General features: G+C 37.5%; 1 protein-coding gene across 10 annotated transcripts in view; it reads left to right on the forward strand.

The window, feature by feature from the left end:
• MYO1D (myosin ID) overlaps positions 1-15,835 on the forward strand; it is a 386,402-nt gene that overhangs the window by 168,319 nt on the left and 202,248 nt on the right. For all 10 annotated transcript variants that reach the window (XR_013535766.1, XM_008997098.5, XM_008997101.5 and 7 more), the window contains 2 exons: positions 451-617; positions 9,782-9,989. Coding sequence is in view for 9 of the 10 variants with exons in the window: in XM_008997098.5 (XP_008995346.1) it covers positions 451-617; positions 9,782-9,989 (375 nt within the window). In the remaining variant the exon portion in view is untranslated. The remainder of the gene's footprint in view (positions 1-450; positions 618-9,781; positions 9,990-15,835) is intronic.

A 15,835-nucleotide genomic window follows, 5' to 3' on the forward strand; every position in this document is an offset into this window, starting at 1 on the left:
GCACTTACTATATACCAGAGCTGTCCCCATCATTCGTTAACATAATATTAACATTAATAAAAAATGTCCTTTTACATTCTCCATCCATTTTCATTGTTAGCTGCTGCCTTTTTCTATTGAATTACTCCTTCAGTTGCTTTAACCTTGTTTTCGTAAATACACAGAAGCGCGATATTTACATCTCTGTTACTTACTTCCTAGTTTTATCCCTTTTCTACCATTTTTAATAAAGCCTAAAACATAATTTAAATAAAAATCTAGCTGAATGCATGAGAACATCTAACCTTTGAATTGAAGGAGAAAGGAAGAATACTTTATTCACAAGTACGTATGCCTGAGAAATTAGAGGCACTGAGCTTACTTGACACAATTAACACTAATTACATGTTAGTGTCCCTAGTCAGGGAATTTTCTCCAGTGAACTTATCATTTGCTGATTTTTTTCTTTAGGAACCATATTACGTTCGTTGCATCAAACCCAATGACAAGAAATCTCCACAGATATTTGATGATGAACGCTGCCGGCACCAAGTAGAATATCTTGGACTACTGGAAAATGTGAGAGTACGTCGGGCAGGATTTGCCTTCCGCCAGACCTATGAGAAGTTTCTTCACAGGTGAGAATAGACTCAGCAGAGAAGCCTAATAGTACAGTGAGAATCACAGAGTCCTCCCCATACCACAATGCATCAGCACATATTAGGCAATCTATAAATATTTGTTGGGTGAGCAAAAGAATTGAGGAAATTACAAATATGACAGGTTTTTCCAGATTCAACACTAGTCCCTGAGTTCACAGTTTATGGACCGTGAAAGTTTCAGCCTTTTGGAAGGAAACATGGGCATCACAGTAGAATAGAAAGAGCACTGATCTGAAGTCATGTTGGGGTGGAATTCTGACTAAGCTGCTTACTTGCTGCTTGATCATGGGCCAGAAATTTAACTTCTTTGACCCTGTTTTTGCATCTGTAAAATAAGTATAATAACACTTCATAGGACTTTTGTGAGAAATTGACCTAAATTAAAGGCCTAGATTCCTGGTACATCATAGCTATTCAATCAATGCTGCCTATCATTACTGGTGTTGGTAATTACAATAATCAAATATTAAGGAGTTAAGCAAGGAGGACCTGAGATCAGTCTGCCTGGTTTGATTCCTGGCTCTGTCATTCACTTGTGTGACAACATTCAGTTGTGTGACCTTGGACAAATCAAATAACCTTTTCATGCCTGTTTCCTCATGTGTAAAATGGTGATAATAATGATAACTACCTTGAAGCATTGCTAGAGGGTTAAATGAGATAATATATACAAAGCACTTGGAGTACTACCTGCATGTAGTAATCACTCAATAACTGTAATATACTGTTGCTATTGTTAATTTGTTGTTGATAATTTTGCTTTAATGATATTGTCATATAAAAAAATAATAATGATAATTGACAACTTGGAATCAGAAAATACCTTAAATTCCATCTATTTGTTTTAAAACATTTATTGAACATTTTCTATATTCCTGACTATAGATTTCCCTTCCAAAAAATGAATACATACATAAAATATAAACCAGAAAAATGCAGGAAATTAAATGCTTTAGATTCATTGGTCAAAAAAGAGTCTCTAAGGAGCTAACAATGACAGGAAGCAGCCAGCCATACAAAGATCAGAGCAAAGAGGAGGTGGGGCAGAGGGAACAGGTTGGGAAAAGACTCTATTGCGGTAATAAGCAAGGCATTCTAGATGCCAAACATCATCCAGTGTGGTTGGAGGACACTGACAGGGCAGTGGAGTGAGATGAGATCAGAGAGATGGACAAAGTCCAGATCATGTGGAACTTTGTAATCAGACTAAACCATTTAGATTTTGGCTTGGCATGATTTAAAACACAAAGAAATATAACCATTGGTGGATTTTAAGCATGGAGTTACACAACCTTATGGATGTCTTAAAGGAATCACTGTGGCTGCGTGTGAGTAGAAGGCGAGAAGATGTTTAGGGATGCTATTGCAGGAGTCCAGGAAAGATGGCTTGATGATAGTGCCTTCAGTAAGGGACTGCTGTAGATCTAAGATCAGTTGACAGATTTGGAATATGTTTGAGGGATAGAGTTGACAAGACTCCTTCATGAATTGGATATGATGAAACAGGATAAAGAGAAATGAAGGATGAAGAATTAGATTTTGGCTTGAGCTTCTAGGTAAGCACAGTACCATTTGCTGAGACAAAATTGAGTAAAATAATTTTGAGGAAGAGGACATGGAACAGGAGCAAAGATGGAATCAAGATTATTCTCCTGACTATGTTAACTTTGGAACATCTCTATGTTAACTTTGAAATGCATACTAAATATCTAGGCAGAAATATTAAGTAAGCCATTAGACTTTCATACCTGGAGTTTGGGAAAGAAGTTTAGGTTGCAGATTTTAGAGATTTCAGAGTCACTCTGGTAACATAGATTACACAGAAAATCTTGGGACTGGATAGAGAAGAGAAGGAGATCCATTACAATTTTTAGATTTGTGGTCTGGCATGAAAGAATCAGCAAAGAAGAGAAGCAGCAACCATTGAGGTAGAAGAAAAATCAGAAGAGGATTATGTCACAGTAGCCAAGATAAGATGGTCTTTTTTTTTTTTTGAGACAGGATCTTGCTCTGTCACCGAGGCTGGAGTGTTGTGGCGCGATCTCAGCTCACTGTAGCTCCATCTCCTGGATTCAAGCAGTTCTTCCACCTCAGCCTCCCAAGTAGCTGAGATTACAGGGGCATGCCACCACACCCAGCTAATTTTTTTGCATTTTTATTAGAGACGGAGTTTCACCATGTTGGTCAAGCTAATCTCGACCTCCTGACCTCAGGTGATCCACCTGCCTTAGCCTCCCAAAGTGCTGGGATTACAGGCATGAACCACCATGCCTGGCCAGAAGATGGCATTTTAAGAAGAAAAGTGTAGCAACTTTATGCTGCTCTTTATATGAAGTTCAAGAGCAAGCAAAAGTAATTTATGGTGACAGAAATCAGAATAGTGATTAGCTCTGTGTCAGTATTACCTCTAGCTGCAGATGGGAAAGCAGAATGGGGGAACTCTCTGAGATGGTGTATCTTGATTGGGGTGTCAGTTTCATGAGTGTACACATTCATCAAAACTTACTGAATTACATACTTCAGTATGTATATTTTAATACATGTATATTTGATCACAATTAAAAAAAATTTTTTTTTTAACTAACCTTTTTTAAAAAGTGAATTAGTGGGCCAGGGGATCAAGCTGAAGTCTTCTTCCAGATCTCATCACAAAGAAAAAAAGATGGGAAGTATTAAAGAAAGGTCTAGCCACATGTAAGGTTGATCCAGGAGGAGCAAAATCCATGTAACAGAAGCACTAGAGGAAAGAACAGCGAGAATAGGGGAGAGACACTATTCAAAGAGCGGCCAGAAATTTGCCTGAACTGAAAAAAGATGAATCTTCAGATTAAAAGGGTACATTGATCGTCAAGTGTAAGAATTTTTTAAAAACTTAAAAATACATTTGTTCACTTTTAGAATGTTAAAGAAAAATACTTATAGCTCCCAAGAAAAAAAGATAGACTGCCTATGGGGAGTGAGAATCACACTGACATCTGGCTCCTCATGGACAACATTTGATCAAGTAGGTGAAGGAGCAAAATGCCTTCACAGTGCAGGGAAAGGGCCTTCATGCCTAGAATTGTATTCTGGGTCACAATGCCATTCAAGAGTGTGAGTAAAATAAACAGCATTTTCTGACATAGCTAGTTTGAGAAAGTTTATTATTCACAGACCCTCTGAAAAATCTTCTAGACGATGTACTTCAGCAAAAAGAAAAATGAATACAGAAAGGAAACGTGTGGGATATATGCAAAAAAGCAACATTGAGCAAAGAAATATGTAAAACTTCTGTTAAATCTAAACAAGTACTGATTGTAAGGCTGTGGAAGAAGTCTTTAGTAATAATCTGAAACTAAAATTAAAATGGGAGTGAGAAGTAGAAATAATTAAAGATTTTGTCCTGTTTATGGAGAGGATATAGATCATGATTAAACAGGAAAAATAATAATAATAGTAATAATAATAGTTGTGAATATGTTGAAATGTTTACTGGATGTTTAGATACTGTTTTAAACATTTTACATATAGTAAGTCAACCACGTGAGGAGTATATGTTATCCCCATTTTATGTGGATCATCCAGTGACAATGGGAGAAAGGGTAATATTTTCTACAGTGGATTTTTGCTTTTAGATTCTGCAGATTTTTTGCAAGTAGTTGAGGTTTGAACCTGAATTGTTGCTTGTCACTTTTTTTCATTTTCATTTATTTTACTGAGAAAAGAGAAAAGGGTTTAAAACATGCTGATAACCTTAAAAGCCACTAAAGTCTGTTAGGGAGGTAAAAACTCATTGTCAAAAACAGATGAGTTCAACTTTTTAATTAGCAAGTTCAGATTGCTGGTTTGCTAGAGAATCAGGGTCATGCACTTTACCGGCAGGAAGGCTGAGTGCCTCTCCCTGCCATGGGAGCTGAGCAGTGGGGCTGCAGGATAGCAATCCAGCTTCTGCAGCGTGCCTGAAACAAACACACCAGCACTACCCATATGATGACCCAGATGATGACCCTACTGTAATTTGATACCGCATTTGAGAGGTTTCTGATTTTGCTTTTTTTAATGTGACATTGTTTGGTATTACCTCCATCTTTATATTAAAACTTCCATTTGGCTTTGATTTCTGTCCCCATCTAGCAAATGAGTAGGCTTTAAATGATTTCCTTTTATTCTTTCTGCAAATATCTATTGCCTTATAGTATGGCAGGCAACATGATAGGCACATGGTATATAGTAGGGAACAAAACAAAGTCCCTGCCTTCGTAGTAGCCACAGACTAGGGAGGGAAACGGACATTAAGCAGATAAACCCACAAATCAGTATGATTAGCAGTTGTGATAAATGATGTGAGAACAGAAGAAATAAAACTAGTTGACTTAGAAAGAATATTGGGGGTAGGGAGTTTGTTGATATACAAAGATCAAGAAAAGACTAAAGAATGAGAAGGAGCCAGCCTTTCAAGGACTAGGTAAAATGCATTCCAGGCAGTGGGAACAGCATGTGTGAAGACTTTGAAGCAGGAAGGAGGCAACTGCATTACAGAACTCCAAAGACGCCAATACTGAAGGAGAGCAGCCAAAGACAAAAATTATTTCAAACTTTTTAGAAAACTACTCTGATTAATGTATGCAGAATGGATTGGAAAGGAAATGGAAAACAATTTAGGAGTCTGTTATAAACTAGAAGGGGGCTTGCATTCAAATTGAAACAGTAAAGATGAGGAGAATCGTTAAATTTTAAATATATTTTGGAAGTAGAGTCAATGGAACTTGATGATGATAGAAGTAATGATAGAGAGGGGAAAGAATAAAAATATTCTCAGGATCCTGGCTCTAGGAACTGGGTGGATTGAGGTAGGAAAGACTGAAAGAGTAATTAAGGTGCCTTCAAGACCTGTGTAGACATTGGATATATAAGTATGAAGCTCATAACTGAGGGCCAGACTAGATATAATACACAAATTGAAAAATATATTTTTATATTTTATATACTTATAAAAATATACATCTTTTTGTTTTTCTATTTGGAATGTCTTATTAAAAGTAAGTGGACTAGATGAGGTGACGTGGGGAGAGAATATGTAGAAGTCCAGATCTGAGCCTTAGGACATGTCCACATTTGGGGGTGCAGTAGTAGCCAGAGTAGCCAGAAAATAAGATTGACAAGGAATATCCAGAGAGGCAGAAGGAGAGCATGCTGTCACGGAATCCAAGTAAAGAGATATGTCAGGAAGAAGGAAGTAATTAACTGTAATTAGGGAGTAATTAACAGATGCTGACTATGTATCTACTGTCTTAACAAGAAATATGAAAAGGCCTATGAATGATTTGTATTCCTTTGGGTATATACCCAGTAATGGGATTGCTGGGTCAAATAGTATTTTCAGTTCTAATCTTTGAGGAATTGGGTCTTCCACAATGATTGAACTAATTTACGTTCCCAATAATATAAAACTGTTCTTCTTTATATATAATATAAAACTGCTCTTATTTCTTCACTACCGTGCCAGCATTTGTTGTTTCTTGACACAATGAGATGGTGTCTCATTTTGATTTTGATTTGCATTTCTTTAATGATCAGTGAAGTTGAGCTATTTTTCATGCTTGTTGTCCGCATGTATTTCTTTTTTTTTTTCTTTTTTGTCAGTTTGCTGAGGATGAGGGTTTCCAAATTCATCCAGTATTTCTTTTTTTTGAGAAGTGTCTGCTTATATTCTTTGCCCACTTTTTAATAGGATTGTTTGATTTTTTTCTTGCACATTTGCTTAAATTCCTTGTAGATTCTGGATTTTAGTCCTTTGTCAGATGGATAGATTATTTTCTCCCATTCTGTAGGTTATCTGTTCGCTCTGAGGATAATTTCATTTGCTTTGCAAAAACTCTTTAATTTGTTGTTTTTGCTTTTTTTTGCGATTGCTTATGGTGATTTCATTATAAAAGGTCCATGCTTGTATCCTGAATGGTATTGCCTAGATTTTTTCCTATAGTTTTTATAGTTTTGGGTTTTACATTTAAGTCTTTGATCCATCCTGAGTTAGTTTTTGTATAAGATGTAAGGAAGGGATCCAGTTTCAATTTTCTGCATGTGGCCAGCCAGTTCTCCCAGCATCATTTATTAAATAGGGAATTCTTTCCCCATTGCTTGTTTTTTTGTAGATACATTCACAGGTGTGTTCATTGCAGCACTATTCACAATAGCAGAGACATGGAATCAACACAAATGCCCATCAGTGATAGACTAGATAAAGAAAATGTGATACATACACACATACACACATGGAATACTATGCAGCCATAAAAAGGAAAGAGGTAATGCCCTTTGCAGGGACATGGATAGAGTTGGAAGCCACTATCTGCAGCAAACTAACACAGGAACAGAAAACCAAACATCACATGTTCCTACTTATAAGTGGGAGCTGAACGATGAGAACACGTGGACATTTGGGGGTGAATAACACACACTGGGGCCTGTCGGGGAAGGGGGAATGAAGATCATCAGGAATAATAGCTAATGGTTGCTGGGCTTAATACATAGGTAATGGGCTGATCTGTGCACCAAACCATGGCACACCTTTCCCTAGGTAACAACCTGCACATCTGCATATGTACCTCAGAACTTTAAAAAAAAAAGTAAAATAATTATTTAAAAAATAATAAAAGCCTATGAAAAAACTATAAAGATACATGTAAGGCACAAAAAAGACTAGATCAAGTGGGAAAACATCTCTCGTTCTTGGATAGGACAACTCAACACCATATAAACATTAATGGATTTGCTGAGTGCAGTGCCTAACACCTGTAATCCCAGCACTTTGGGAGGCCAAAATGGGCAGATCACTTGAGGTCAGGAATTCAAGACTAGCCTGGCCAACATAGTAAAACCCCATCTCTACTGTTAATACAAAAATTAGCCAGGTGTGGCAGGTGCCTGTAATCCTAGCTACTCAGGAGGCTGAGGCAGGAGAATCGCTTGGACTGGAAGGCAGAGGTTGCAGTGAGCCGAGATTGCACCACTGCACTCAGCCTCAGTGGCATAGTGAGACTCTTTGTCCAAATAATAATAATAATAAAGATGTATTTGATGTTTCAACTCAATAAAACTATCAAGGATGCTTTGGGTCTTTAAAGATTGTTTATTTGGCCAGGCGTGGTGGCTCATGCCTGTAATCCCAGCACTTTGGGAGGCCGAGGTGGGCAAATCATGAGGTCAGGAGTTTGAGACCAGCCTGGCCAACATGGTAAAACTCTGTCTCTACTAAAAATACAAAAACTTAACTGGGCATGGTGGCAGGCACCTGTAATTTCAGCTACTCAGGAGACTGAGGCAGGAGAATCACTTGAGCCCAGGAGGCGGAGGTTGTAGTGAGCCAAGATCATGCCACTGCACTCCATCCAGCCTGGGCAGCAGTGTGAGACTCTATCTAAAAAAAAAAATGTTTATTCACTGGATTCTGGTGGGGTTTTGTTGTTACTGTTTTTTGGTTTTTGCCTGGAACTATAAAACTTGATTCTAAAGTTCACATGGAAAAATAAATGTGCCAGAATAACTAGAAAGACCTTTAAAAAAGAAAAGAATTAGGAAAAACATTTATATGTACTTATATCCTCTATAATTAAAATCATGTGGTAGTGATGCACAGATGGACAGACACAGTAATGAAACAGACCAGAAAGTCCAGAAATAAGCACATGTGATAAAGGCAGCATGTTAATCACAGAGAGGAAGGATGGACTTTTTAATAGTATTGGAACAGCTAGACAGCCATTTGTTAAGAGATAAAATTAGATCCATACCTCACACCATATACCAAAAAACCCTCTAAATGATCAGAAATCTAAACATGAAAATGAAAACATGCAAGTACTAGAAGAAAACGTAAGTGCATTACTCTATAACCCAAGTAAAGAAAGCCTTTCATACAATGACTTAAAATTTAGATGTGATATTTTTAAAAAAAGCTAAATTTGACTACATGTATTAAACAATTTTGCATGGACTTTACGTGGTAGAAAAAGCTCTGTGACAGGCACCCTTCTAAGATGCCCTTATACCTCCTGGTATCCGTGCCCTGTGTAATCCCCTTTCTGTGAATGTAGACTAGACCTCGTGATTTGCTTCTAACAAAGTAGAATATGGCAAAAGTGATAGGATTTTACTTTTCAGATTAAGCCACAAAAGACTGTGACTCTGTGATTTCTGTCTTGTTCACACTCACACTCATGAAGCAAGCTGCTGTGTGGTGAGCTGCCTTATGAGTCGGCCACATGGCAAGGAGCTGTTGGCTGCTCTTATGTAGAAATGCAATTAATTTTTATGTATTGCACTTATGTGAAGCAACATTGCTTAATTTTCTTTTAGTTATAGTATTTTTTTAATCTAGAGATCTGCTTGATTTCTTTTGAGGAAAGTTACATTATTCATAAGTAATATACATTTTGTTCTTCGCCCAGTCATTTACCAATTATGTCTTGGTCTCACTATGTTGACTAGACCTCCAGAGCAATGCTGAGTAGGACCCATGGCAGGGCCATCCTTCTCTTGTTTCTGTTTGTAAAAAGAATGCTTCTAACATTACCCCTTAATGAAAAATATTTTGCTGTAGGATTTTGGCAAATAGACTTTATGAGCTTGAGGAAGTCTCTTCTATACTTAGTTTAGTAAGAGTTTTTATCTCAAAGCCTTTTTTTGCATGTCTTATAAAGCTAATTAAATTATATTGACAGTTTGCTAAGATTTGGTTTGGTTTTCTATGAGGTGTCTTGGATTTTTATTGAATAGTTTTTTGGGGTTTGTTTGTTTGTTTGTTTGTTTTGAGATGGAGTCTCACTCTGTCACCAGGCTGGAATGCAGTGGTGCGATCTCAGCTCACTGCAACTTCTGCCTTCCAGGTTCAGGCAATTCTCCTGTCTTAGACTCCCAAATAGCTGACACTACAGGTGCATGGCACCAGGTCCAGCTAATATTTTTTGTATTTTTAGTAGAGATGGGATTTCACCATGTTGGCCAGGATGGTCTCAATCTCTTGACCTCGTGATCCACCTGCCTTGGCATCCCAAAGTTCTGGGATTACAGGTGTGAGCCACAGCACCCAGCCTTATTGAATTGTTTTCTATTGAGATGGCCATATGGTTTTCTCCCTTAACCCTGTTTCTTTTTTCATCCAGGTATAAGATGATCTCTGAATTCACCTGGCCCAATCATGATCTTCCTTCAGACAAAGAGGCTGTCAAGAAACTGATTGAACGGTGTGGTTTTCAGGATGATGTAGCTTATGGGAAGACCAAAATTTTCATTCGTACACCCCGAACATTGTTTACCTTGGAAGAACTCCGTGCCCAGATGCTCGTAAGGATTGTCCTCTTTCTACAAAAGGTAATTTTATATTTCATATGTGAGGATAAGATTTTGCTTTTATGTTCTTAAAAATTTGTTGCATATTTTCTTTAATTCAAGAAATATGGCCAGGCGCGGTGGCTTAAGCCTGTATTCCCAGCACTTTGGGAGGCCGAGGTGGGTGGATCACAAGGTCAAGAGATCGAGACCATCCTGGTCAGCATGGTGAAACCCCGTCTCTACTAAAAATACAAAAAATTAGCTGGGCATGGTGGCGCGTGCCTGTAATCCCAGCTACTCAGGAGGCTGAGGCAGGAGAATTGCCTGAACCCAGGAGGCGGAGGTTGCGGTGAGCCGAGATCGCGCCATTGCACTCCAGCCTGGGTAACAAGAGCGAAACTCCGTCTCAAAAAAAAAGAAAAGAAATATTCCTGGATAGTATGTTGTTTTGTGTCTATGCATATCTTAAAATGTTTTGTGTTGCCTTCACACATGGAAAATTTAGTTGGTTGCCCAAGCTCAAAATTACTTTATCTTCAAAACTCTGAAGACATTTTGTCTTTAAAATGTCTTTAAAGTTAGAGAGGTGTCTGAACCGATCTTTTTGTCATTTATAGTTAACTGTATTTTTTCCTTCAGCTTACATGCATAAAGGACTTTTAAATCTTGTAATTTAAAAATGTTGCCAACATGTTTGATACTACCTCCTTCACCTATCATTACCCACTCACCACCACTTTTGTGCTGATTCAATGCTCGTTAGTTGATGGTGCTGTACCTGTCATCATTGATCTATGTAAGGCCCCTTCTCATTTCATTCACTTATTCATGTATTTCTTATTAACTCCCCTACCTTTTCCCATATCTTCCATATGAACTATTTTAATGCCAAAAATTGTAGAAGTATATGAAAAATCATGTACCTCTGTGAGGATGTCCTTGGGTATATACCTAGGAGAAAAGTTGCTGGGTCATAGGGCATGTGTATACCTGATTGATATAAATAGTGCCAGGTTCTCTTGCGTGAGCCAGTTTGCACCGCCAGCAGCTGTGTATGAAGGTTACTGTGTGCCACATCCCTACCAGTATCTTCCAGCTACCTAAATTTTGTCAGATTGATAGAATGATATATTATTGTTGTTTTATTTTTTATTTCTCTGAATACCGTTGAGTTTGATTACCTCGTTAAATGATTCTTTGCTTGTTGAGTTTTCATGTAAACTGTCTTTTCAGATTCTTTTTCTACTGGAGTTGGTACTTTCTTGTTGATTAGCAGAAATGCCTTCGATGTTCTAAACATTAACCTCTCATTTACTTTAGATGTTATAGATTCTCCTATTCTGTAAGCTTTCTAATGAACTTTATTTATAATATGCTTTGTTGGACAGAATTCTTAATTTTGACATAATCAGATTCTTCAGTACTTTGCCTTGTGGTTTGTGATTTGGAATTTTCTTTAAGAAGACTTTCCATGTCTTTCAGTCACAAAGATATTCTATATTATCTTCCATGAACTGTATGGTTTTACCTTTCACATTTAGGTCTTTAATCCATTTAGAATCCACCTACATATATGGTTTTATATAGGAAACTAGTTTTATTTTTCTTCATATGGTGAAAAAGTTTTCTTAATATCATCTACTAAGCAATCTGTCCTTTTCCCATTGATTTGCTATGCCATTTTAATCATATATTAAGTTCCTGTATATTGAAAAAGAATAGTTTTATTCACACTGTTTTACACACACATATATATACACACACACATATATATCCAGTCTCTGTGCTCTATTCTGTTCCATTTTTCTGTTTGCCTGTTTTTGCACTAATGCAACACAGCTTTTTTTGTAATATACAATACTGTATTAAAGGGTTAGTTTATCTTTTCTACTTCTTTATTAAGGTTGATTAACCTAGACATAGACCTTCATTCTGCAGTATGCATTTTACTGTGCATAAGTTTATTAAATTCAATAATTTGTATTAGGGTTGAAATGAATGTAGATTAATTTGAAATGATTAACATTTCTATAATATTAAATCATCTTATTAAGAGTATAATATAGATTTACTTAAATCATCTTTATTGAACTTTAGACTTAGGCCTTATGAGTTCTTGATTAATTCCTAGATATTTTATTATTTTTGTTGCTAGTGTGAATTTTTTAATTGTATTTTCTACATGGCAATATTAGTACAGAGAAATAATATTGGCTTATGTTGCTTTATCTAAATCTAGAACAAAACCTTTCTTGATTTATGTTTGTCGATTCTGTTGGCTTTCCTAGGTAAATAATTATATCGTGTATAAATAATGAGTTTTCTCTTCTAGTTGCCAAGATGTTTCTAAGTGTTGGTTTCTTTTTATTTATTTTTCCTGGAACTCTGGAACACATTTGGACTGATATACTACATTCTGTTTCACCCCAAAACATTTTCCTTCTATTGTGTTTTTAATGTTGCTTTTCATTTAGTTCTATTTCTCAAGAATGCTTGTAAATTGTATGTTGGATCTGTTTTCTGTCACAGTAAATTATTTTCAATTATCTGTTCTCTGTTTTAAAGTCCTAGAGTATTTTCCCTTGGCTCTTAAGTACTTACTTGCAGGCTTGATTTTAGGGGTTTTTGGGTAGTTCCCCCTGTTTCCAGATCTGTTACTATGCCTTTTTTCTTTCTACCTATTCAAGAGATTGATTCAAGCTCAGAGTTAGGCTCTGAACCAGGGCAGCCATATCTCTCAGTTTGCTTGGGACAGTGGTTTATGGCAATTGCCTGTTGTGACTATTAATAGTACCCCTTTTACTTTCAAAAGTGTTCCAGTATGGATAGATAAACTGTGTAGTCACTCTCCCCTGAAACTCACTTTCTGACACATGGTACCTGGTAGATTCCTCTTCTTAAATCTACATCGATAGTTTGTTTACTTCCTTCACAATTGTCAGTGTCCTACAGACTTCAGTCTGTGGCAGCTCGGCTAACCAAAGATGGGCCCAGCTCATACATAAAAAGATGTAATTCCATGTGTGCTGCTAGGGCTGCAGCCGCTAGGGTTCTTTCTTTCCTGGTTGTCTCTGACAGCACTGTGATTCTGGGAATGCAAGGTGCCATTACCAGTCCCTAGCTCTGCTTTTTTTCTGGTGAGAAATTAGTCTCTGTCTAGGAAAGAGATTCTAAAAGAGAAGGGACAGTGGCTTTAAAAATTATCACATATGCAGTGAACGGAAAGCTGTCCAGTCTTCTCTGTGAGACAGATCTCACATTTCTTCACCATAACATTGTGGCAGCCATCCTTTTTTATATCTTTCTCTGCATATAGACAAACATAGCTGATATAATATAAAAGAGATCACAGTTCATGTGAGTGTATTTTTATGATCAACTTTCTTTTTCTGCAATAATTTTTCATCTCTTTTTTCTCCACATTTACCCTCTCTGCCCACATTTCTTCTCACCCTCTATGTGGAGAATCCTCAAGACTATGCCATTTTGATGATTCACTAGAAGGATTCACGGGACTCTGCATAGTGTTGTTCTGATGAGTAGAATTTATTACAGCAATAGGATGCAAAGCAAAATCAGCAAAGGGAAAAGGCACAAGGAGTGAGATCCAGAGGAAACCAGGAGGAGGCTTCCAAGAGTCTTCTTCCAGTAGAGTGGCACCAAACGCACTCAATTCCTCCAGCAATGGGCTATGTCAACACATGCCAAGTGTTGTCCACCAGGGGAGCTCCTTAGAGACTCAGTACTCAAAGTTTTTAGTGGGAACTGGTCATTTAGGCACCTTCTGCCTAGCATGTACCAAAATTCCAGATTCTCAGAAGGAAAATCAGTTATTCAGCACAATCTACATTATTTGTACAAACACAGTTTAAACATGGTAAACCTCTCTTATCACCTAGGGAAAGTTTTGTAGCAACGTAGGGATACAAAACTTTCAGCAAGTTCCCAGAAACCAGCCAAGGACCAACCTTCCAGGCAGACCACTGTACGGATAGCAGTCTCAGGACTGCTACATAAACTCTTTTCTGCGAACACCCATAGTATTCCCTAAATTTTAATAGACATCCTTACACATGTCTATACTGGTGCCTTCATTTCTATGCACTGGATTCCCAGGAGTGAGATTGTTAAGTTGAGGAGTATATATGGTTTTAATCTTAGGAAATCATATTTCTACTCACAATGCAAGTGAACTCTTTTCTCTAAATTTTTGACCACAGGCTTTTGAATTTTTTCCATTCTGAGCAATAAGTAACAATACCTTATTTCTACATTCTTTAATTTCCATGACTCCCCTTGAGTGTGTGCTTATTGGCTTTTTGGATTACCTCTCTTGTTACTTACTTATTCATATTCTTGGCCCATTTTTATATTGGGTTGTTCATCCTTTTCTTATGAACTTGTGGGAGCTATCTGTATATAATATGCATTAATATTATGTATTACAATTATTTTTGTTAGAGTTGCCATTTGACTCTTTTCATCGTAACCCCTCCATGTGAAAATTTTTACCCTCAATATAATGAAATTTGTCTTCTTTTTCTTGATAGCATCTGAGTTTCTTCAAAAAAGTTTTATAGACCTGGAATTTATTTTTGTATATGATGTGATATAAGAACACAACTCTATTTTGTTCTGGGTGAATAACTAGCTGTTTTAATTTTGGTTATTTAAACATTTCTCTTTTTTGCCACTAAAATTCTACCCTTGTATAATATTAATCTTCTGTACATTCATGAATGTATTCCAGGACTCACTATTTTATTCTACAGTCAGTTCCTATGGCAATACCATGCTGGTTTTGTTTTAGTGCAGCATAATAGATTTTAATATCTGAGAACCTGGCTTTAGGTGTATTTTCATACCTTTTCTGTGCCTTAAAAGAGATTTAGGCCTGGCATGGTGGCTCATGCCTGTAATCTCAGCCGTTTGGGAAGCCAAGGTGGACAGAACACTTCAGGCGTTCAAAACTGGCCTGGCCAACTATGGCAAAATCCCATCTCTACTAAAAATACAAAAATTAACTGGGTGTGGTAGCATGCACCTATAATCCCAGCTACTCAGGACGCTGAAAAATGAGAATTGCTTGAACCTGGAGGTGGAAGTTGCAGTGAGCCAAGACTGTGCCACTGCACAATGACAGAGTGAGACTCCATCTCAACACAAACAAAAAAAAAAAATTAGAGATTTAATGGTAAGTTGTAGAAGGGACAGTCAATAGTGTTGACTGTATTAGTCTGTTCTCATGCTGCTAATAATGACATACCCAAGACTGGGTAATTTATAAAGAAAGAGGTTTAATTGAGTCACAGTTCCACGTGGCTGGGGAAGCCTCACAATCATGGCAGAAGGTGAAAGGCAGGTCTTATGTGGTGGCCGGCAAAGAGACAAATGAGAGCCAAGTGAAAGAGCTTTTCTCTTTTTTTTTTGACATGGAGTTTCGCTCTTGTTTCCCAGGCTGGAGTGCAATGGCGCGATCTCAGCTCACCGCAACCTCCGCCTCCTAGGTTCAGGCAATTCTCCTTCCTCAGTCTCCTGAGTAGCTGGGATTACAGGCACGCACCACCATGCCCAGATAATTTTTTGTATTTTTAGTAGCGACGGGGTTTCACCATGTTGACCAGGATGTTCTCAATCTCTTGACCTCGCGATCCACCCGCCTCGGCCTCCCAAAGTTCTGGGATTACAGGCGTGAGCCACCACAAGAGCTTTTCTCTTATAAAACCATCAGATCTGGTGATACTTATTCACTACCATGAGAATGATATGGGGGAAACTGACCCCTGATTCAATTATCTCCTGGCAGGGCCCCTCCTGAAATGAAATTATTGAGCTACATTCAAGATAAGATTTGGGTAGGGACACAGCCAAACCATATCATTAGC

The sequence above is a fragment of the Callithrix jacchus genome, chromosome 5 (assembly GCF_049354715.1).
Source record: "Callithrix jacchus isolate 240 chromosome 5, calJac240_pri, whole genome shotgun sequence".
Taxonomy (NCBI): Eukaryota; Metazoa; Chordata; class Mammalia; order Primates; family Cebidae; genus Callithrix; species Callithrix jacchus.